This window comes from Microcebus murinus, chromosome 24, assembly GCF_040939455.1.
Source record: "Microcebus murinus isolate Inina chromosome 24, M.murinus_Inina_mat1.0, whole genome shotgun sequence".
Lineage (NCBI taxonomy): Eukaryota > Metazoa > Chordata > Mammalia > Primates > Cheirogaleidae > Microcebus > Microcebus murinus.
The window spans coordinates 22135287-22159238 of record NC_134127.1 but is presented as its reverse complement, the minus strand read 5'-3'; the positions used below and the strand labels follow the sequence as shown (position 1 = coordinate 22159238).

Genomic DNA, 23952 nt, shown 5'->3' with positions numbered 1-23952 from the left:
AAGCTCTCAAGGAAGTGCTTTACGCATTCATTCGAAACAGTACAATGGATTTACTCGGTGTGTCAGAAACGCTGAGTAAAAAAATTAAGATACTACCCTACCTAGTCTCCCTTACCCCTACAAAAAGGCCACAAAAGCTGCCTTTGTCACTCAACATGTAGTGCACAGAGCCGCAGCAGCAACACTGCCATCACAGGGGCTGATTAGAAATGCAAAATCACAGGCTCCCCCCAGACCTAAATGAAGCATCACAACGTGCGTTTTAACCAGATTCTCAGGACATTCATAAGCACATAAAGCTAGAGAAGTACTGATATCAGGCCAACACAATTCTTTTGACAAAACAAACAGCACACTTCTGAATAAGGAATGGAGAAGAAACAGGGGTCCTTCATTGGTACAATAAAACTTGCTTTCTATTCTTTTCAGACTCCTATAGAATGCTCTCAGGGCTCAAATATATTTTTCAGCCTAATCAAAATTCTGGTAAAGGCTTCAGATCATAATACAAACAACTGAGTGGAAGAAAGAGGGTAAAGAGAAAATATTTATTACGTAAAAGAATACACTGTTTACAACGTTGCCTTAGGTAGCAGCAAGGAGAGATAACAAGGCTTTTTAGAGCCTTAGCAGCTAAGGGTCAATACTCCTAACAGGTTTGACACCACACCTTGAGATGCTCCCAAATTCCATCCCTACATCCTTTCACACACTGATAATAATAGCGAAGGATGCTTTGGACCCTTGTGCATGTTCAATGTGCACCCTACCCACCCAATTATATTACTCTTGAGAGAAGACACAAAGTATACAATTATAAGAAAGAAAACACTGGAAGAACCTGAGGAAAAAGAGAAAATGAGATTAAAAAACAGAAAATGAAACAAGCCTCAGTTGCCACATAATAATTTTTGTTTGTTTGCTTTTTTTCTTTTTTAGAGACAGGGTCTCACTAAGTTGCCCAGATCAGTGCAGTGGCTATCTGGCACAGTCTAGCTCAATGCAGCCTCGAATTCCCGGCTTTCAGCACTCCTCCTGCCTTAAGCAAGACTCCTGCACGGCTGGGAATACAGGTATGCACCACTGCACCAGGCTCCACACAGTAATTTTGGACAAAGCACCAGACCCTAGCCTAATCCCAATTCTGATGAAACCATGAAACCAATCTTCTCTCTTTGGCTTTCCCAAACTCCTTACCCAACCAAGCTAAAGGGCTATTCATTAAAGCAACACATATTTACTGTAAGTGCCTAAAATGTGCCCCACACCTCAAAAACAACTAGTTTATCTTGATTTGTGGACTAGAAGAGGCTTTTATTCTTCTGTTAATTGTCCATCTGTTCATTTTGTTAATTAAGCATTAAATAGCAAAGTAACTGTACCAATTAAATTTTCTGAGGCTTACTATGTGTCCAAACTAAGCACTAATGTACTTTAATCCTCTAAATAACAAGGCAAGTACTATATCCCCATTTACAGATGAGAAAACTAAAACACAACAGCTCTTAAATGTTTACTTCCTTACTCTCTGCCTTCCCCTAATTGTCCAAAACAAAAACTACTTCATTTAGAAAGCTTTTCCCACGTACTGTAGACCAACTTATTTCTTCCTTGAACTTCCATACAACTCTCCATAGCTACAATGTATGATTCAAAGAGGGAAAAAGGCTATGACAGTACAAATAAATAAGAAAAAGGCTAACATCACCAAAGAAAAACAGACAAAGAACACTAACAGATTTTACACATATAAACATGTTTTAACAAATAACTGGAAAAGATTTTTCTGAATGGTTGATATCATGCCAGGTATTGTCAAGAGGTCAGGAAACGGACACTCCCATTCACTGCTGGAGGAAGTGAAAAATCAACACCAACTTTCTAAGGTAATTTGGCAATATACACCTTAAGCCATTAAAAAAAAAAAAAGAAAAAAAAATCACACATTTTGACCCAACAATCCATTTCCAGAAATACATCCTAAAGTAGTAAAAAGATTCTCAGAAGGATACTCATCATAATATTAATAGCAAACATCATATACAACCTAAATGTCTGAATTAAATACACCAGACATCCAATTAAATATCATGTAGCCATTTTTATCTTCTCAAATATGTTAACTGGAAAAAAGTGTAACACAAAACTATCATTGTGATGCCAGTTCTGAAAATATATATTCACAGCGGAAAAAGGAGTATATACTGGAAATATCTATGCCCAAATGTTAAAACATGCTATCTAAAAATGATGACATTATACAAGTATACCTTGTTTTACTGTGCTTCACTATTTTGTGCTTTGCAGGTATTATGTCTTTTACAAATTAAAGGTTTTGTGGCAACCCTGCGTTCAGCAAGTCTATTGGCCCCATTTTTCCAACATGTGCTTGCTTTGTGTCTCTGTGTCACATTTTGGTAATTCTTGTAATAGTTCAAATCTTTGCATTATTATATCTCTTATGGTGATCTGTGCAATTGTAATTGTTTTCAGGCACCAGTAACCACGTCCACATAAAACAGCAAATTTAATTGATAAACGTGTGTTCTGATTGCTCCCCCAGTGGGCTGTTCCCCATCTCTCTCCCTGTCCTCTGGCCTCCCTATTCCCTGAGACACAACATTATTGAAATTAAGACAATCATAGTAACTCTACAATGGCCACTAAGTGTTCAAGTGAAAAGAGTCACACATCTCTCACTTTAAATCAAAAGCTAGAATTGATTAAGCTTAGTGAGGAAGTCATTTCAAAAGCTGAGATAGGCTGAAAGCTAGGCCTCTTGCACCAAACAATTAGTCAAGTCATAAACACAAAGGAAAAGTTCTTGAAGGAAATTAAGTGCTATTCCACTGAATACACGAATGATAAGAAAGTGAAACAGCCTTACTGCTGATACAGAGAAGTTTTAGTGGCCTGGATAGAAGATCAAACTAGCCACAACATTCCCTTAAGCCAAAGCCAAATCAAGGTCCTAACTCTATTCAATTCTATGAAGGCTGAAAGATGAGGAAACTGCAGAACAGAAGTCTGAAGCTAGCAGATGTGGGATCATGAGGTTTATGGGAAGGTGTCTCCATAACATAAAAGTGCACAGTGAAGCAGCAACTGTGATGTAGAAACTGCAGCACACCATCCAGAAGATCTAGCTACTAAGATCACTGATGAAGGTGGCTACACTAAACAACAGATTTTCATTGTAAATGTACCAGCCGTATACTGGAAAAAGATGCCATCTAGGACTTTCACAGCCAGAAAGCTAATGCCTGACTTCAGAGGACAGGCTGACTCTCTTGTTAGGGACTAATGCAGCTGGTGTGGTGACTTTAAGTTGAAGCCAATGGTCACAGAGCATTCAGAAAATCCTAGGGCCCTTAAGAATTACGCTAAATCTACTCTGTACTCTAGAAATGGACAACAAAGCCTAGATGATAGCACATCTGTTTATAGCACGGTTTATTGAATATTTTTAGCCCTCTGTTGAGACCTACTAATCAGAAAAAAAGACCCCATTCAAAATATTGCTGCTTATTGACGATTCACCTAGTCACCAAGAGTTCTGATGGAGATTAATGTTGTTTTCATGCCTGCTAATAATACAACATCCATTCTGCAGCCCCTGGACCAACGAATAACTCTGACTTTCAAGTCTTATTATTTAAGAAATACATTTCATAAAGCCATAGCTGGCTAGACAGTGATTCTGCTGAGGAATCTTAGTAAAGTCAATTGAAAGCCTTCTGGAAAGAATTCACCATTCTAGATGCAATTAAGAACATTTATGATTCATGGGAAAGGGTCAAAATATCAACATTTAACAGGAGTTTGGAAGAAGTTGATTCCAATCTTCATGGATAACTTTGAGGAGTTCAAGACATCAGTGGAGGAAGTAACTGCAGATGTGGTGAAAACAGAAAGAGAACTAGAAATGGAACCTGAAGATGTTACTGAACTGCTGTAATATCATGATAAATCTTGAATGGATGAGGAGTTGCTTCATACAGACGAGCAAAGAAAGTGGTTTCTTGAGATGGACTCTACTACTGGGTGAAGATGCTGTGAACATTGTTGAAATGAGGCAAACAATATTTGGAATATTATGTAATCTTAGTTGATAAAATAGCAGCAGGGTTTGAGAATTAACTCCAATTCTGAAGTTCTACTGTAGGTAAAGTGCTATCAAATAGCATCGCATGCTGCAGAGAAATTACTCATGAAAGGAAGAATCAACCAATATAAGAAACCTCACAGTTGTCTTATTTTAAGAAATTGCCAGTCACTCAACCTTCAGCAACCACCACCCTAATCAGTCAGCACCCATTAACATCAAGGCAAGACCCTCACCCTCCACCAGCAAAAAGATTACAACCTGCTGAAGGCTCAGATGACCATTAGCATTTTTAGCAATAAAGTATTTTTAAATTTAGGTATACACATTTTTTGGGGATATATTGCTATACAGACTTGTGGTTCAATTTGTTCATTTACATATGGTATGTGGGCTTTGAATTCAGAACCCCGGTTTCAACCCATGCCTCCCCCCACTTACCAACTGTGTGACCCTGGGCAAGTTACTTTATCTACACATCCATTTCCCCATTTATAAAATGAAAATAATAATTTATCCTCAGAGGCTGAGGATTTAATCCTTGAGAGGATTAAATGAGATGATGCATGTAAAGCACTTACACTGACAAGCAGTCGTCTCAGTTTCTTGAGCACTTATTTAAAAAATAGATCAGACATCTTATGCTTATAAGCAGAAAGCTATTTTTCCTTTAACAAATAAAAATTCTTAATATTAAAAAATATCTGCAGAGCAAAAAATTTAAAGCAGCTTTATTCTCATCAACCTGAACAGTATACAAAATCATGACATTTTAGCATTTAAACAATGTTAACGAAATTCCCAAGATATCAGGTTGAGAATTAGAGATGTTATACACGTAACCAAAAGGGTCTATATGTTCACTGAATAGTACAAAAAACACCCCACATTTTTAGGATCTAGCCTACTCTATAATGTTGTAGTATAGCTCTAATTAATCATCAAAATGACATGGCTCACTTTGCAAACTATCAGAACAATCAGATTCAACTGAAGAAAGGAAAAAAGCTTAAAGTCTAATTTAATACGAGGTAAGACAGGATGGGCACGGTGGCTCACACCTGTAACCCTAGCACCTGGGAGGCTGAGGTGGGAGGATCACTTGAGGTCAGGAGGTGGAGACCAGCCTGAGCAAGAGCAAGATCCCAAATCTACTAAAAGTAGAAAAAAATTAGGGCCAGGCAAAGCGGCTCACGCCTGTAATCCTAGCACTCTGGGAGGCCAAGGCAGGCCTATTGCTTGAGGTCAGGAGTTCAAAACCAGCCTGAGCAAGAGCGAGACCCCGTCTCTACTACAAATAGAAAGAAATTAATTGGCCAACTAAAAACATATAGAAAGAATAAGCCAGGCATGGTGGTACATGCCTGTAGTCCCAGCTACTTGGGATGCTGAGGCAGAAGGATCGCTTGAGCCCAGGAGCCTGAGGTTGCTGTGAGCTAGGCTGACACCACAGCACTCTAGCCCAGGCAACAGAGTGAGACTGTGTCTCAAAAAAAAAAATAATAATAATTAGGTACACACCTGCAGTCCCAGCTAAGCCCAAGAGTTCGAGGTTGGGTGAGCTATGATCATGCCTCCGCACTCTACCCCGGGCAACACAGACTTCAGGTATCAATGAACCCAAACTGTTAAAGACTGGGATATCTCAGACATTAATTATTATAGAATTTACTTAGCTTTATTTAAAGTTTACTAATTGCATATATAGACACACATTTCAAAGGTGTAAAACCTTCTCAGCAGCTAGCTCTTCATACAGAAATCATAGGCCTAAAGAAAATGCTAACTTCTCAAGCAACTCATCAGATCCCCTATAAGACAAGGCCTATAGACCTTACCTAATAATTCATGCATTTCTGGAATATATTTTTCCTACTTTGCAGTCTAAAATAATAAACATCCCTGTTAAGTTAACAACATAAGCAAATATAAAATAAAATACTTCTGGAATATAAGAAATTTGTGACAGTATCTGAGGAGGGGACACAGAAACTGGGAGAATGGGGTAAGAATGAGGCAAGCATTTGCTGCAGACCTCTTTATTTACCATTATGTGTAGTAGATTTTTAAACCTAGCTATTAAAATATGAAAATATTTGCCTTATATTTTGGTTCATACGAAAGATGTGTAAACTGGGTTTGATTAATACAGTGGAGAGAGTCAGATGTAGATGTAGTCTGTGTATAAGACAGAAGTACGATATTGTAAAATCAAAGTTTTTTTTTCTTAGTTGCCTTTGTCAATGCAGAGTTTTCTACTGGCTCTAGAAATTCATCCTACCTCATCTCTACTCCTATTTTTTTAGTTTTTTACTAGTATTTTTTTTCAAAATCAGTGTACAATTCAGTGGTTTTTAGCTTAGTCACGGAATTGTGCAATCATCACCATTATTTAATTCCAGAACATTTTCATCATCCCTTGGAGAAACTCAGTCAATACCCACTGGCAATCACTGCCCTTACTCCCCAGCCCCCGCCAAACCCTAATCTACTTTTTGTCTCTACAGATTTGCCTCTTCTAGACATACCATATAAACAGAATCATAAAGTATGTAACCTAATAATTTATGGCTGGCTTCTTCACTTAGAATGTTTTCAAAGTTCATCCATACTGCAACATGTATCAATAATCCATTCCTTTTTATGTCTGAATAATATTCCATTGTATGGATGCACCAATTTTTCTTTACCCATTCATCAGCTGATATGGATTTGAGTGGTTTCTAATTTTTGGCTATTAGGAGTAAGGTTCCTATAAACATTCATGTGCAAGTTTTTGTGTGAACACATGTTTTCAATTCTCTTAGACATATACCCAGGAGTAGAGCTGCTGGGTCAAGTAAATTTTTTTAAGAGCTGGCAAACTGTTAAAATGAAGGTTAAGGCTTGTAGGCTACAATAAACCTTCACCTAGAAAAATTTCCAGTAATATTAATTAATAAATTCCAACACACAACCATTTAAAAGCACTGAAAGACGTATTTATGGTCTTGGACTTGAGATATGTGATTCTTTCATTTAACCTCCCCAAACAACTAAGTATTTGTACTACAGCCCCATCTCAATATCAAGCAGCATAATGTCAACTTGGGAGAGAAAAAATAATTCACTATTCAGATTCCAGCATTGCCTATAAAATTTTTACATGGATTAGGCAAGGATATCACAACCATAAACAAACTAACACCAAAAGCCAAAGTGCTGTGGAAACTGTTTATTTCAATAAAACTGACCTTTAATATACCAAAAATGAAGGAACCATGTATTCTATTTCCTTCACATTCTCCACAGCACTAGCAACTCAACATATACTTGCTGACTTGGGGCTGAATAACTAAAGTCTCACTTTTGCTCTATCCCCCCCCCCCATGAAAACCAAATTAAGACTTAAGCATTATTTTTACAAAAACCCTGAACTATACTAATCTCTAAATTAGAGGATATTTTTTAATATCCTCTATTCTGATACTTCCATGTTGTATCTCAAGCATCCCAATTAATTATAGAAAGTACTTACTTGTTCCTTCCCACAAAACCCCAGCTATATATAAAGACTAGGAGCTCACAAGAGCTAAAAGGTGGAGGCAACCAAAATGTCCATCAAAGGATGAACAAACAAAATGTGGTTTATACAAACAATGGAATATTATTCTGCCTTAAAAATAAAGGAAATCATGTCACATACTACACCAGGGATGAACTTTGAAGACATTATATTAAGTGAAATAATCCAGTCACAAAAAGACTGTATGATTCCACTTATATGAGGTATCTCAAGTAGTCAAATTCACAGAATCAGGAAGCAGAATGACGGCTGTCAAGAGCTGAGGGGAAGGAAAGAGAGCTGTTTAATGAGTATAGAGTTTCAGTTTTGCCAGATGAAAAAATTCTGGAGATGTGTTTCACAATATGAATACAGTGAACACTACTGAAATGTACACTTAAAATTGGTTAAAATGGTAAATTTTATGTGTTTTTTATAATAAAAATGCATAAAATATTAGGGAGCTAAAAATATTTCATTAAGAACTGGTTCTGCTGCTAGAGACAAATTAATAATATGCTTTTTATGTCAAGGAGAAAAAAAAGACTGGGAACAAGTAATCCCTTTGCTACTACTTCCAATTCCTTTAGGCATTTTTGCATGCTGCATCCCTAGACACAGAATTTGATAAGGATTATTGCTAGAGTAGTTTGTTTTCTCTTGACATAGAGCCTTCCCACTCTTACACCACCTTAGAAACTCATCTAACTTTATGAAGAAGACCCCAAAGGCAATCACAACAGCAAGAAAAATAAACAAATGGGACCTGATGAAATTAAAAATCTTCTGCACAGCCAAAGAAACTGTCAAGAGAGCAAACAGACAACCCACAGAATGGGAGAGAATTTTTGCAAGCTACACATCTGATAAAGGGCTGATAACTAGAATCTATTTAGAACTCAGGAAAATCAGCAAGAAAAAATCAAACAACCCTATCAAAAAACGGGCAAAGGACATGAACAGAAACTTATCAAAAGAAGACAGAATAATGGCCAACAAACATATGAAAAAATGCTCAACATCTCTAAATCATCAGGGAAATGCAAATCAAAACCACCTGAGATATCACTTAAATCCAGTGAGAATGGCCTTTATCAAGAAGTCCCCAAACAACAAATGCTGGCGTGGATGCGGAGAGAGAGGAACACTCCTACACTGCTGGTGGGACTACAAACTAGTTCAACTTCTGTGGAAAGCAATATGGAGATACCTCAAAGCAATTACAAGTAGATCTACCATTTGATCCATCAATTCCACTACTGGGCATCTACCTAAAAGTTCAAAAGTCACTTTATGAAAAAGACACCTGCACTCGAATGTTTATAGTAGCACAATTCACAATTGCAAAGCTATGGAAACAACCCAAGTGCCCATCAATTCATGAGTGGATTAATAAAATGTGGTATATGTATACCATGGAGTACTACTCAGCTTTAAGAAACTACAGTGATATAGCACCTTTTGTATATTCCTGGATAGAGCTGGAACCCATTCTACTAAGTGAAGTATCTCAAGAATGGAAATACCAGTACCACATGTACTCACCAGCAAATTGGTATTAACGGATCAACACCTAAGTGGACATATAGCAGTAACATTTATCAGGTATCGGGAGGGTGAGAGGGGGGAGGAGGGGATGGGTATATACAAACACAACGAGTGAGATGTGCAACATTTGGGGGATAGACAGGCTTGAAGCTCTTACTCGAGGGGGGCATGGGCAATATATGTAACCTTAACATTTGTACCCCCATAATACACTAAAATATAAAAAATAAATAGGAAAGGAAAGCAAAGAGGAAAGGAAACGGAAAGGGAAGGGAAAAGGAAAAGGAAAAGAAACGCATCTACTCTAGGCCCATAAGATCTTAACCTTGTGGTGAGCTGCAAAAACACACACGACATAACACCAGAAAGCTACTTTCACTTAGAGCAGACCTACCATGAACTGCAATGGCAGGTTCTGAAAAGCAACACTGTTTCAGATCTAACCTTGTTCAGATCTTTAGAAAAATTTTAACATTTTTGCCACCAATTCCTTTTACCTACTCTGGCTTTTCTTAATACAGGCTGCTGAAGAATAATTTAAATTCCTTCTGAATGAAGTATAAAATGAGCAACTGGTTCAAAAATCCAAAATACCCTTCTAATATTTTTAGCTGTAAGAGACAGCAGTTTTTAATTTAAAAAAGAAAAATAAGACAGAAACACACTAAATCTGTCAACTCCATTATCTCAGAGAAAATTTTTCCCTTTACCATTGTATCAAGAATAAGTGATAAGAGGATTCTTAAGAAAGAACACCCTCTTAATAGCTTAAAAATCATCATTACAATATAAAATATCCTTGATTCTTTCAAATTTAGAGTCTAACAGAAGAGTTTAAGTAGGCATGTAACCACCTACTTAACTAGAGTTTAAGTAGGCAAAACTATAGATTAAAGCAGAGGTTCTTAACAAGGAACATTGGTCCATAAACCCTGTGAACTGGATAAAAAAGATCAAAGACTTCAGATGTGGAAATCTCAGTTGACACTTGAACATGCAGAGAGGATATGACAAACAGAAACTAAAGTTACGAGAATATAACCCTTGGTATCACAGCATATAGAAGTATTCAATAATGATTTGCCACGTAGTCCACATATGCCAAGAGCAAAGATCTAGATGAAATTTTAATTAGCTATTGCTAATAGTAACTAAAAACATTCATATTAATTTTTTAAAATTAGCTGAGTTACTTTTTTTTAATATACCCAATGTTTAAATCTGGACAGAAAACTGTTACAGCTAGTTTAAAGTCCTATATACTTTGACAAATTGTTTGAAAAAAGAGTAGAAAATATTAGCTACAAAAATATTGAAAATAGTAAGCAATAAAGTGTTGATACTACACTTTTAGAGTGGAAAACTGTGTAACTATTTTAAAGTGGAATCATGTTGTACTTTAGGATTTACAGAAAAATACTGTTCCTTCTCCCCTTCCTCCCTTTAGTAGTTCAGAGTTGGAAAGAGACAGTTACTGTGCCAATTTTATACCTTTCTCTGAATAAAAGAAAACATATCAAACTGTTACATGTTGGGCTCAAAATAAAATACAATGTAAAAGTCACCAATTTACTTCCACTAACCAAGCAGCCAAGCCAGAAATGGTACTAAACTAGGCTCTGAGAATTTCAGTAATCCTACATTAAGTGTTACTGATAGCTGGACCTGAGCAGAGACATTATAGGGAAGCCCCTAAAAAACTTTTAGGGCTAAATTATCTCGACAAATATGTTACTGGTATTTAATCTCTATAAGGGAAAGGTAAATTTAAAAATAGATAATTAAAAGTCCTAAAGGCATCCTTTCTTCACCAAGATCACCAGAGAAAAGAGCTTAAGGCAGATCTAACTTGGTATCTAAAGAACAGGGAAATAGGCTGAAACAATCCCAATTCACAGAAACCACTCTTATAGGAAAACTTTACAGATATTCGTGCACAAAAGCAGTATACTATTCTGATCACTTATCTTGTGGTTTGTGAGACTTTTAAAGCACTATTAGTAAAATGAAATCTATTAACAGACTAAACCAACAACTGTCAAATTTTTTGATGGCAGTATCACCTTACCCTCTTAAAACACAAGAACACCAAAGACCTTTTAAATTTTAAAATATTTATTCACTGTAAAATAGTAAACCTTACACATTAAAAATGTCATGGAAAAATGACTACAATCCCCTCCCCAAAATTAGTAAGAATGGCATTGCTTCACATTATTGCAAATCTGTAATACCTGGCCTAACAGAACTAAGATTCATTCTCTCAATTGCTTCTATATTCAACATATTGTATGTTGTGTCCAGTTAAATATATGAAGACAATCTAGCCTTACTCAGACATGTAGTTGGAAAGGGAGGAATATTTTGACAGGTTTTTCAAGTAGTTATTGGGTATCCCCCCTTTGATACTGCACCCAAACTCCACAAGTGGTAGTTTCTAAAAGGTTTATAAAATCCAAAAGCATATTAGTAGTCTATTAGATTAAAATTCAATGCTCTAGCTTGCACTTTTACTTATGCATGACTGTGTAACATCACATGCATTGGTCATTTGTAAAGACTGATTTCACTGAGTTATGTAGCTCTTTCAAACACTGACACATTTCAGTACACAGTATCAAAAATCACAATCATTATCGATTTCAGTTGTACAGTCTTTTAAGTTTTGGGAAGCTGTCAATCTCATAATGGCAGAATTTTCCAAAATTCTAATTTTTGCATGACAGCTCAAATTTTATGATGGGCAAAAACTACTGTCCATTGAGGCAACAGGTTCACTGTTCATTTGAGAAAAATATCTGCCAAATAGCTAAGTCTGAATAATCATAGTTTGTCGGTACTTCTTACAAATTATTAAAATAGATGTATTCAAGTAGAGATTTTAATAGAATACTTTTACTGCTTCATCACAGACATTCTTAAGTAAAACTGGGATTTTTTTTTAAATGCCAGCACATGGTGATGAAGATTTACTCTGACTATGGGTACCACTTGGTGCCACTGCCTTAATTCATGCTAAGACTCCAGCAGCTTTACCCACATGGCTTTTGCGCCGCTGCTGCAAATGTCGACATGGTGAAAAGGGCAAATATCATCTTAGTATTATTATGAAAATAGTTTCAACTTCACAGACTTTTTGAATGAGTCCAGGGGTTGCCACACCACACTTTGAGAACCACTGGACTAAATGATAGTGGTTCTGACATTGATTATGGACTCTGACCAGAAATATGCACATATGAAAATGTGCATATGTACAATCGCACACAACACAATTTTATATACAACTTCAGAAGGTTCCCCAAAGCCCTTATAACCCATCTATAGCATGTCCCAATTTAAGAATGCCATTAGCAGAAAATTCAATCTCCAAATTAAATTATTATTTCAAAATAATCTAGTAGGCATTACAAATAAACTTTGTAATAAAAAGTTATATTCCAACAACCTAAACACCTTCACCTGAACTAAAGAGGAGATCAAGTTTTGAGATAAAATTACAGTAGGAAAATTAAAAGGTCTGAAGTAAGAATCCCAGTTTCACTATCTGTTCAACATGACATAGGTAATAAATTAACCTTCTAAGCAGGGTCTACTTATTTTGTAAGATTTTTCTGAAAAGTAATAAATTAGTACATATAAAACACCTGAACAGTGCCTGGTACATAGTGAAGCACTCAAAAACTGCCAGTTGCTGTGATTCCTTAAGATGGCTATCTCTACCTTACACTGACTATATTGCAGTTTATTTAAAAAAAGATCTAATTTGCATACAGGCCTTTACTTCTGTCAACTTGTGGATCCTTGATTACTCAATTATAATTTCCATCATCATCTATAAGAAGGGCAAAGAGATTATAGTTGAGGATATCAGCTAATAAATATATCTATTTCCAATCCTTCAGTTTTCCTATTTAACAGCATAAGAAACCTAAAATGCACTTTTCTTCCTACAATTCAACTTTAAGCTAAACTAGGCAAATATACATGTGCAAATACATAACATATGGAAACCTCTTTATTGATTTAACACATTTTTTGCTTCAAACTATCTCTCATTATTCTGCTTATTTCACACTTTTCAAGGACTTGACTTTATTTTAAAATTTAGTTCACTATTAAAGAGTATTAAGGAATAACCAAGTATAATTTTTGGCTTATTTTAATAACTTAAGACAAAATGTCGGCTAATATACTTTCAGTGGCCATTATCTCTCATAATTTTTTAATCAATAAAGGATGAGAAAAAACTTAGTATCTTAAATACTAAAAGAAATTGTCTAATACTAGATAAATACTGTCATTCATGTTATTTAATGGCAAATTTACTCCTTTAAGTGACTGTACTGAGGTTAGGTCTACTAGACTTCAGTCAGTAGTAGTAATGCTAGTGTTAAGCAAAAGCAGTGTCACATGACATAAAAAGTAAGAATGTTAAGACCTCTGCCATAGAACATTAGGTTTTGGAACACAGCTGATATGCCACTATTTTGAAATCTGTAAAACAGAGTTTTAAGTATTTTTTCTACTATCTTAGTGGCTAAATCATACATGCATACTGTTCTAAGAAACACAGAAGAGAAATGATTTTAAATTCTGTTTATACTGTAGCATTAATCATTATGGAATACACTGAAAACCATTAAATTCTGTGTGATACCCTAAGGATTATTTGTGTCTCAATAAGAATTATTATGTCCTTATTTGGGGTGTATTCAGACTTTACCATTTAAAAAATATTTTCCAAGAACCAGTCCACAAGACTAAATCCTACCAAAAAGAAACAGGAAACAAAGAGCTGAAAAGATACAATGCATTTGGACGCAAATTTCCTAAAAAGGCTTCATGTAATAAAGTCATATCCTAAAATAATTTCCTATGAAAGAAAGTTTAAGATTGTCAAATATGGCGATGAGGAAAATTACACTTACATTAAAATTAAAATGAAGTATTAAATACTTAATATTCAAAATTAAATAATTAAAATCTGCATTAAAATAAAGCAACTATCTTGAATGGCTAATAGTTCCATATTTTGACATGATCATAGCTTACTGCAACCTCAAACTTCTAGGCTCAAGCAATCTTCCCAGGTTAGCCTCCCAAGCAGCTAGGACTACAGGCACTCACCACCACACCTGGCTAATTTTTAATTATTTTTGGGAGATAGCATCTCACTATTTACCTAGGTTGGTCCCAAGCTCCTGGCCTCAAGTGATCCTTTCCAAGTGCTGAGATTATAGGCATGAGCTACCATGCCTGGCCCTACAGCTTAGTTTTGAATGCTTTTTGAAATTTATTATTAGTGGAATCAAAGAATATGTATAAAACACATATACATACCATTCCTTCACTTTGGCCAAGAAATATTTAGTAGCTTTTAAAGACAAATCCTCAGTTTCCTCATATTCCAAGGACTCTCTCTTGCTAGAAAAGTTCAAATAATAGCATCTAAATCCTTGTAAGGCTCTTATGTGCTGGGTACTGTTCTGTTTCATGTGCATAAACTCATTTAATCATTAAAACAACACTATAAGACAGGTTTTACTGTTACCCTCATTTTATAGAAGGGGAAACAGGCACAAAGAGATGAATTAACTTGCCCAAGATCACACAAGTAGTAAGTGACTGAACAGGATTCAAACCATGCAGCTCAGCATCTGAGTCTGTGCTCACACCTACTGTCTCATGACAGAAAGTTGTCAACAAAGGAAAAATTAAAAGTATAAAATATATGTTGTTACTGCTACCATGAAGACTAAAATGAAAACTTCATGACATGAGAATATTGAAGTGATACAGATTTTAGAGCTTCACCACAGGAAAACTACTTAGGGTGCCAGAAGACGACCTGCGTATAAACTAAGTATCCCAATATAGGCTGTAAATGCTCGGAAAGGGCCTCCGTGGAGCAAAAGATGAGAGTATATGGTCAAACATTAAGTTTTGTTTTAGCTCTGTCATGTAATTAATGAAAAATTGTGAGCCTGAGTATCTACGGCCAGTAATGATTTATTTTAAATTAAGGCCTCTAGAGATTTCATTATCTCAAACAACTTATCAATAGTAATAATGTTAGGCTGTCTCTTTCTAAGACATCTTTGGAAATTAACAAGGTCAGAGCACAAGGAACAGCAGAAATCACCTAATCCAGTCTTGTCATTTCATTGCTAAGCACATAGGAACCCAGAGCAGTACTTATCCTAAGTGATATAGTTTGTGTTAGAGCTGGGGTAAAAACCCAAGGCCTCCTGATTTCTTTGTATTATACAGCTGTTTATCATCAATCAGAAGTACATCTCAATCACTCTACCTTTCACCAGTTCTCTTCTACTTTCAAAACTTAAAAACAATAGCAACATTTATATTGCTTCATTCAACAAATACTCAACATATACTATGTGATAGGCATTGTTCTAGACAGAGCAGTTTATATAGGATGTCCTGCACAAGGTGCAAAGATAAATTAGTTCTACGTTAAGCTTGCAGTATTAACAGTTGGGGTATGGCGTATTAAATATGATATCTACATAACAAAAGAAATGTAAAAAGTAAGTTATTTCCAAAAAAGGCAATTAAGTAAAAGGGTTATAGAAATGTCTCAAAGGATGAGCAGGATCCTGGTAAGAGAACTATGGGAGGAGTGCAAGGCATTCCAAGGTGGGAACAGCAAAAACAAAGACCCAGAAGTAAGAGAGTATAGAACATGTTGGAAGAACAGTATCCATTTACCTGGACTGTTAGCCACAGCAGCAAATAAACTTAGAGACGTACAGGCCATCAGTAAGGCTGTACTTTCTGGGCTGGAGTGTTTCAATTTAATTCCTAATCCAGTGGATGCAGTGATTCACTGAAGATTTCTGAGGAAAAGGACAAAACTGAGACTGCATTTAAAATTAATTTAAAAGCAAAACATAGGATGAAGAAGCAGGGAATAATTTAGGAAGTTACTACAATGAGATGGGAAACAGTGCGAATCTGAACAACAGTGAAAGTGGGTATAGAGAAGACTAAGGCATTACAGAAGGAAAAATGGTATGCCCTGGTAGCTGACTACATGTAGATGGGAAGAGAGACAATTTGGAGACTTTGACGGGAAAGAAATTGAGATGTATCATTAACAGAAAATAGGCGAGCTAAACTAAAGGTTGAGCCAGATGTAACCCACTTAGAGATTATAGTCTAAACCTAGAGGGAAATGTATTAATAATCTTATTTTACTCGAGAAAAGCAAATCTTCCCTTAGTAAAATAAATAGACTATGGTATACAAACTACAATCTGTAAAAACACCCAAATTAAAGCAGTATAATTGGAAAACTGGATGCTTTTAATACTTAATATATTTATATTGACATAGGTACTAGAATAAGTCATGTTTTTACTAAAATATACATATCTGCACTAAAATGTACATACTAAGTCTCAGCATTTTAAGATGCTCAGAATGTGTTGTATGTTAAAATAATATTTAACAACCATAAAAGAAAATTAATGAATCAGCTGCAAAATGCAGCTAAGTATTACCAGAATTATAACTGATTTATAACTGAATTATCCATCATATACAGTAAGTCCTGACTTAACATCTTCAATAAGTTCTTGCAAACTGTGACTTTTAAGTTGTTTTGCTCAACATTTCGTTGTATTAGGTCATTAAGTATGAAATGTCTGATTTCCATAAGTACTAAGTTTGACAGTTGATATCCCTAACATTTTCACTTTGACATTTGTTTTATTTTTATTGTGAAGGTACATTCTCACTCTTTCAAATGCAGTTTCTGGGGCTGGGTGTGGTGGCTCATGCCTGTAATCCTAGCACTCTGGGAGGCCGAGGCGGGCGGATTGCTCAAGGTTAGGAGTTCGAAACCAGCCTGAGCAAGAGCGAGACCCTGTCTCTACTACAAATAGAAATTAATTGGCCAACTAATATATATACAAAAAATGAGCTGGGCATGGTGGTGCATGCCTGTAGTCCCAGCCACTTGGGAGGCTGAGGCAGTAGGATTGCTTGAGCCCAGGAGTTTGAGGTTGCTGTGAGCTAGGCTGACACCAAGGCACTCACTCTAGCCTGGGCAACAAAGTGACATTCTGTCTCAAAAAAAAAAAAAAAAGCACAGTTTTTGGCTTATGATTATCTTTCAAATTTTTTCTAGAGCAAATTTTGTGAAACCATGCATAAGTCAAAAATTCGTGTTATTTTTGAATATGAGTTCCATCGTGGAACCAACGCAGCACAGACAGCTCAATATAAATGAAGCATTTGGGAGGGATGTGGCTAATGAATGCACAATACATCAATGGTTTGAGAAGTTCCGTTTGGGTGATTTTAATCTTGAAAATGAGCCACATGGGCTACCTGAGATCAAGGTGGACTATGGTGAGCTGAAAGTTTACAGTGGAGGCTAATCTATCTCAACCGATGTGTAAAATTAGCAGCACGGTTGGACATTAATATTCCAACAATATTGGACCATTTGAAACAAATCAGCAAGGTAAAGGAACTGGATATATGGGTTCTGCGTGAATTAAACAAGCATCAAAAAAATAGAAATCATCTCAAAGTTTATCTTCCTTTGCTGTCACAATATAAAGGCAAACTATTTTTACACCATATTATTACTTGTGATGAAAAATGGATTGTTTTTGACAATTGCAAGCGTTCAGCACAATGGTTAGATAAAGAGGAAGTGCTGAAACACAATCCAAAACCAAATATTCATCCAAAAAAGCTAATGGGGTGTTTGGTGATCCAGCACTGGTATTACCCACTACAGCTTCATGAAACCCTGTCAGTTGATTGCAGTGGATGCCTACTGCAACCAGCTGGACAAAATGATGAGGATGCTTGCAACTGAGCAGCCGAGACTGGTCAACAGAGACAGGCCAATCCTCTTGCAAGACAATACTCAACCACAAGTTGAACAAACAACACTGCTCAAACTACAGCAGCTGGACTTGGAAACCCTATGCTATCTACCATATTCACCAGACCTTACACCAACTGACTACCACTTGTTCCAGGCTTTGGACCACTTCTTGCAAGGAAAAATGTTCAATTCTCAACAAGCTGCAGAAAACACCTTTCACGATTATATCGCCACTTACTCTCAAGGCTTCTTTGCTGTTGGCATAGGCAAGATGGCAAAACTATGTCAATAGTTTAGGCACATACTTTGATTAATTGTACTGCTTACTGTTTGAGCTATAATAAGTTAAACTGTTATTCGAAAATTGGACATTTCATATTTAATGACTTAATATTGATGAGAGAAAAATTGGTTATACATTAGTTTTGCTTAAAGTCGCAGTTTTCATCATGACATTAACTGAGGACTTACTGTATATCACAAGTTATCATTTGGTTTGGTTAAGGTAAGTAATGTTCAGTTTGGATCACCAACTTCTTCTAATTGCATATCCTCAGTGATCAGCATTTAGGAGAATTTTGATAAAGGTAATAAATGGAAAATAAATAAATAAATGGAATTCAATCAAAGAATGTTTCCAAATATACAGCACTTTCATAACTTGATGAGTATTACACAACAGCAATATCTGATCCAATATTTGAGTGCCTACTATTCAATAGGTAATGGCATTACAAAATGAGTAATACACAACTCCTCCCTTTAAATTAGGATTTATCTCTTTAAACAAGTCAAACACTTAAGGCTTTGCCTTAAAGCCTTAATTTACACTATCATGTAACCATCTACCACTGAGTCTCTTAACTTCCGTAAGTTTGTTTTCTCATCTGAAAAACAAATGAGGATTCAACAGAAAAGGAAGGTAAGAGAGCTGTATAAAATATGACAAGTATAACATATGCCAGTTGATTCCCATAGGATTCGCTACACTCTCATCAGACACTTCATTAAGAATGACATTGACATAAGCAAATAAAAGCATTCAACTGGCTCAACACAAAGCCATCATCCTACCATCACCTGAAAAAAATCCTCAAAACAAACAGTATTCCACATACAGGTCAGAAATATGATCTTAATAAGAAGACAATACAATGTAGAGAAAGATTTATAAATTTTCACTACACAAATCTTTAAAAAATAAAAAGTACATGTTTTAATTTATCTAAGTATTGTCTGGAAAACTCCTACTGCAATTCAAGACAATACTATTAAAATTCAAACTTTAAATAACATTTCTGAACAATGAAATAATGCAACTACTTTGTGGTAAATAATGCCTCCACCACCCAAAACCATCTCAAATGAATGCAAAACCTTCAAGTTTCAAAACTTTACATGAATTTTTTTTTTTTTTTTTTTTTTGAGACAGGGTCTCATCGTCACCCAGACTGGAGTTCAGTGGCACCACATCTCACTGCAACCTCAAACTCCTGGGCTCAAGCCATCCTCCCCTACTATGGCCTCCCAAAGTGCTGGGATTACAGGCATGAGCCAACACACTCAACCTAAATGAACTTTTGAAATACATTAATAAACAAATTTTGGAGGAAAATTAGACTTAAGCACTGAAAATTAGACTTAAGAACTGATCCAACAGTTCTTAACTGCACAAGAATATAAGCTCGCAAGAGACAAGCTATATTATTTATAGCACTGATACTTTCTTATCCACCTAAATCAACTTTGGAAAGACAAATGAATAATTTGAACCAGCATTTCTTCAGAATATGCCAATCAACACCACTCTCCCAAAGTAGGTAAGTTCAAAAGAAGCTAAAAATCTTCCCATAAAATGAAAAGATGCTGTCAAGAAGGTTTCTGAGCTAAATGTTGAGGGCAGCTATTTCAATTTTATAATCTAAAAGCACTGTACAAACATGAAAAATGCACCACCATTTATCTGTATGTGGGATTTATATAACAAGGAGACATTTATCACAAGGACCTCAGAGATTCTTGTGATGGTTTTATATGTATCATCATCTACTGCTCCTTTCATTTAAATCATTTTCTCTTTTCAGGAGAAAAAATAATAAAACAAGGCATAAAAAAAGATTTAAGACTATTTTTCAGGAAGGGTAACTTAAAACTGTTCTTCCATTTCATGGACGATAAACACCAAATATTCTTAAACTAAAAAGGACTCAAGTTCAAGGAAATCCCTCAGTAGTCAAGATTTTGAAAAGATTCTATTAATATATTCAAATTTTACATTATTAAATACTTTCTTACCTTCTGCTACATCATCATCTACTGCTCCTTTCACCTGAGAAAAACACCACTGAATATCATTCCCTCCTCCAGCTCCTGGAAAAAGAAAACATACCAATTAAAAATGAGTTCTGTTCATGTTTACTCTCGTAAACACAGAGATGGTATCCATGGCTGTCATGATACTAGCAGCCTAGTATTACCCACACATATAACCACCACCGAAAATACCAATTTGGAAAAAGGTAAGTCTCCAATAGTTTGTACTGCATTAAAAAGAAGAAAAAAAAAGATTCCAGGTATGAAATTTTAAAGACGTATGTTCTACAGTTTTCATTGTATATACTGTTCAAAACTTCCCTTCCATTTTCCCTTCCCCTCAAATACACAAGAGCCTTACATTTAAGCAAGACCTACTAGAAAAAAGTAAATATCCACAATGAAAGAGTTTTCCTTAAGTGTACCAAAGCCTGCAGAAGAGTTAATAAGGTTAAACTACCATGAAACATAGAACGAAGAGAAAACTTTGGGAACATTACTGCTGGGGTGAGGAGCAATGATTCATATGAACTCTATCGCCAAAGCGCACACACAGCAAACACAACACCCATTTCTTTGCATTCATTACCAGCAAATCACTAGCTCCAGACAGAGAGGAAAAGAAACTGAAATGAATGTGGCTGAAGAGATTGTCAAAGGAAGCTTGTTCTGCCTCCCTTCACCTCATCCCTCAGAATCCAAAGGATCTGCCAAAGAATTCATTTTGCTAATTTGCCGTCAACTTGTGCAAAACAATTTTAATCTCATTTCATTATTCAACAAGGCCAAAGAGCGTACCGTAAGTCAACCCAACATGTTAACTTTTTAAAAGGTCTATCTATCTAAATATTGGAAAAACGCACAGAAAATTGACTTAATCTCGGAAATGTTCCTATTTCACTCCCAAGTACTGAGGAGTAAATGGGGAAAATGTCCTGGATCTGTAGAGGAAGAAACTGAATCTAAATCTAACATTGATTCTACTAAATGAAACAAGATATTCACCAACGCCAAAATGTACAAAAAGAATTCTCAAAGCAATTATATTGCCCCCTCTCTTCCTTCACACTGATTTCTTGCTAAATGTATTTCAACTAGGTTTTCTCTCCACACCCCTCTGCCCCCCCTCGCAAGCTTCTACCTAAATCTCTCTCCCCTTGGCTATTTATATCACTTAACTCCACAACTATTTTAACTAACTCCATGAAACCCTTTTGGGAAAAGGACATCTGCACAAAAGCTAACATGCAAAACGGAAAGTTTAAATTATGTTTTTCATGCTACTTGCTGTACATCAAAGGCCTTGCACTCTTTGGTGGTAAAGAGTAAGCAAAGGAAGGGAGATGGTTCGAAACAAAATACTCAATAGTGTCAAAAAACATAGGTACCCACAGTGGGGGTAAAATTACATACATGCCCCCATTGTATTTTAACTCGTAAAATGCTCTTCCTTCTTAGTGCAAAATATATTTGCACATACACCTAAGAAGGCTTGCAGCAAGGGGAAAAACAGGAATTAGATGCAGGAAGATCCGTAAAAAGACCCGAAGGGCAGGGTGGGGAGGTCACACCGGGATCCTCAGCGGCGGGGACAAATCTGCACTCGCCCCCGGCCCGCCCCACCCACGCCTTACCCCACGGCGCGCCGGCACACACCCCGCCCCCACCCGTGCCGAGGTTCCAGCCTCAATTTTAAAGCCATTCCCATCTCACAAGGACCACTCGCCGGCCCGGAGCCCTCCCCGCCCCCACCCCGCCCCACCAGACCAATGCCCAGAAATCCGAGGGGCGCCCCGTGGCTCCACGAGAGGCACCGGCGGTCGCTAGGGGGTGATGGAGGGAGAAGGAAGGAAGCGGTGCCTTGTCAGGGGGCGAGGGGGATTTCTCCTTTACCTGCCATGTCGCGGTGCAAATGGTGACCCTGCTGGGTTCCTCGGGGTCTCCGCTTCCTGAACTCACCCCCCTCACCTGGGGATGGGGGGGTAGGGAGGGTGGATGGCGGCGGATGGCACCTGTGGGGGGAGGGGGCGGGGGCCGGGGGAGCAGGAAGGAGGGGCGAGCAGACCGGCCAGCAGGACGGTGGATTTCACTCTGGGGCTTCCCCGCTCCTGCTCCTTCTCCGGCGGCGGCGGCAGTGGCGGCGGCTACGACAGCGACGGCGCCGGCGGCAGCAGGGGCAGGCGACTCCACTTTCAAAATGGCGCCCGCTGGCCTAGCCAGTGACGTCACTCGCGGGCGGAGCCGCCGGGCCGGGGCGGAGGGCGGAGGGGGAGGGGCGGGGAGCGGCCGGGCGGGCTGCCGGCCACGCCCCCTTCCTGCCGCCCTCCGGCCCCGCCCCCTGCGGCCCCGCCGGCCTGGCCCGCGCCGCGCCGGGCTCTCCTCGCGGGGCGCGCCCTGCCCGCCCTGCGCCTCGCGGTGTCCCAAGCCGGGGCTCCGGGGCGGGCTGGGCTGTCGGGCTACCGCGCTCGCCCGCAGGGAGTCGCGGGGCACCGCGTCTCTCTAACGAACGTCCATGTTGCTGCTTAGGAAAGTGACACTGTGGGTCCGAGTAGCCCTGAGGCCACTGAAATAAAGGGACGGTGGCGCAGACTCGCTGCTCCGCTAAGGTGAAGGTTCCCGGGGCTCAGAAGGACACAGTTGGGCCGGTTCCATCTGGGTGAATCAAGTCACCTCCGCGTGGGCCCCGGGAGCTGAGGCTCAGCCCCTGGCGACGCAGAGCGGCTGACAGGACCGAGCGTGTGGGAGCAGGACGTGGCCAGAGTGGCCCGGGCCTGGCTCCGAAGCCAGGGGACTCCCGCCGAGTGAGGTCCCACCTTTCAGGAGGTTGTTTCCGAGATGGAATGACTTAATTGGAGTACGTGATAAATGTTAGCTGCCTTATCATTAGGTGTGCACGGAAAGTCTTCAGTAGAGTTGAGAGGTAGAAGGGAGACAACGAACAGGAAAAGCCGGTCACCAGCCCAGAGGGGATGTGTTCTTGGTTGAAAGATGCTGTGATGATGCAGCTGCTAGATGCACACTTGACATGTCTCGCTCAACTCTCCACAATACACCTGTGGGATCGGTATCCACATTTCTCACGTGAAAAATACCTGCAGAAACGTCCAGAATTTGACCTTGGGCTGAATGGAGTGTTAAAGGCACTTGGAGACCAAGAAGAGGAAGTTTAAGATATTTACACATCCTCCCCCTCACATCTTCACTCTCAACCTTATTTTTGACTTCCAGAGTAGTTCAATGGTAACACAATCTTTGCAATTCCTCCACAAGGAACAGCTATGCCATTGCATTAGTATTCCTCCATCTCTAGTTCTGACTTTACCAACGAATCAACCAAAACTAAAAATCCACCCGATATCTGTCATCTTTCAACTGTTCGTACAAAATGTTAATGCACTGTTTGTTGTATTTTCTTTGGATCTGGTGGACTTCATAGAGGTGTTTCTCTGGATATGCCTTTACCATTTGTTTTCCTTTTCACTTGTTCTGCCTTTGTCTGGTAGTTCAATCCCGGATTCTGTGGTGAGGGCTCTCTATCTTACCCCAAACGAGAGAGAGAGACAGAGAGACAGA

General features: G+C 38.0%; 1 protein-coding gene and 1 long non-coding RNA gene across 5 annotated transcripts in view; one reads left to right on the top strand and one right to left on the bottom strand.

Annotated features, from left to right (window-relative positions):
- LOC142864138 (uncharacterized) overlaps positions 1 to 19586 on the top strand; it is a 72775-nt gene extending 53189 nt beyond the window's left edge. The window contains exons 4-6 of one of the 2 annotated variants that reach the window (XR_012914721.1): positions 940 to 1073; positions 1810 to 1886; positions 19499 to 19586. This is a non-coding gene — a long non-coding RNA (uncharacterized LOC142864138). Of the gene's footprint in view, positions 1 to 939; positions 1074 to 1809; positions 1887 to 19494 lie in introns of both variants that reach the window. The other variant, XR_012914720.1, reaches the window with a different exon arrangement.
- The window catches only part of PPP2R2A (protein phosphatase 2 regulatory subunit Balpha), a 66295-nt gene extending 43702 nt beyond the window's left edge, over positions 1 to 22593 (bottom strand). Inside the window, exons 1-2 of one of the 3 annotated variants that reach the window (XM_012775342.3) lie at positions 22273 to 22593; positions 20362 to 20436 (exon numbers count right to left, since the gene is read on the bottom strand). In XM_012775342.3, the coding sequence (XP_012630796.2) occupies positions 20362 to 20436; positions 22273 to 22279 (82 nt within the window). In that variant the 5' untranslated portion in view covers positions 22280 to 22593. The other 2 variants (XM_020282750.2, XM_020282751.2) reach the window with 2 other exon arrangements.
- Positions 22594 to 23952: the final 1359 nt, after the last annotated feature.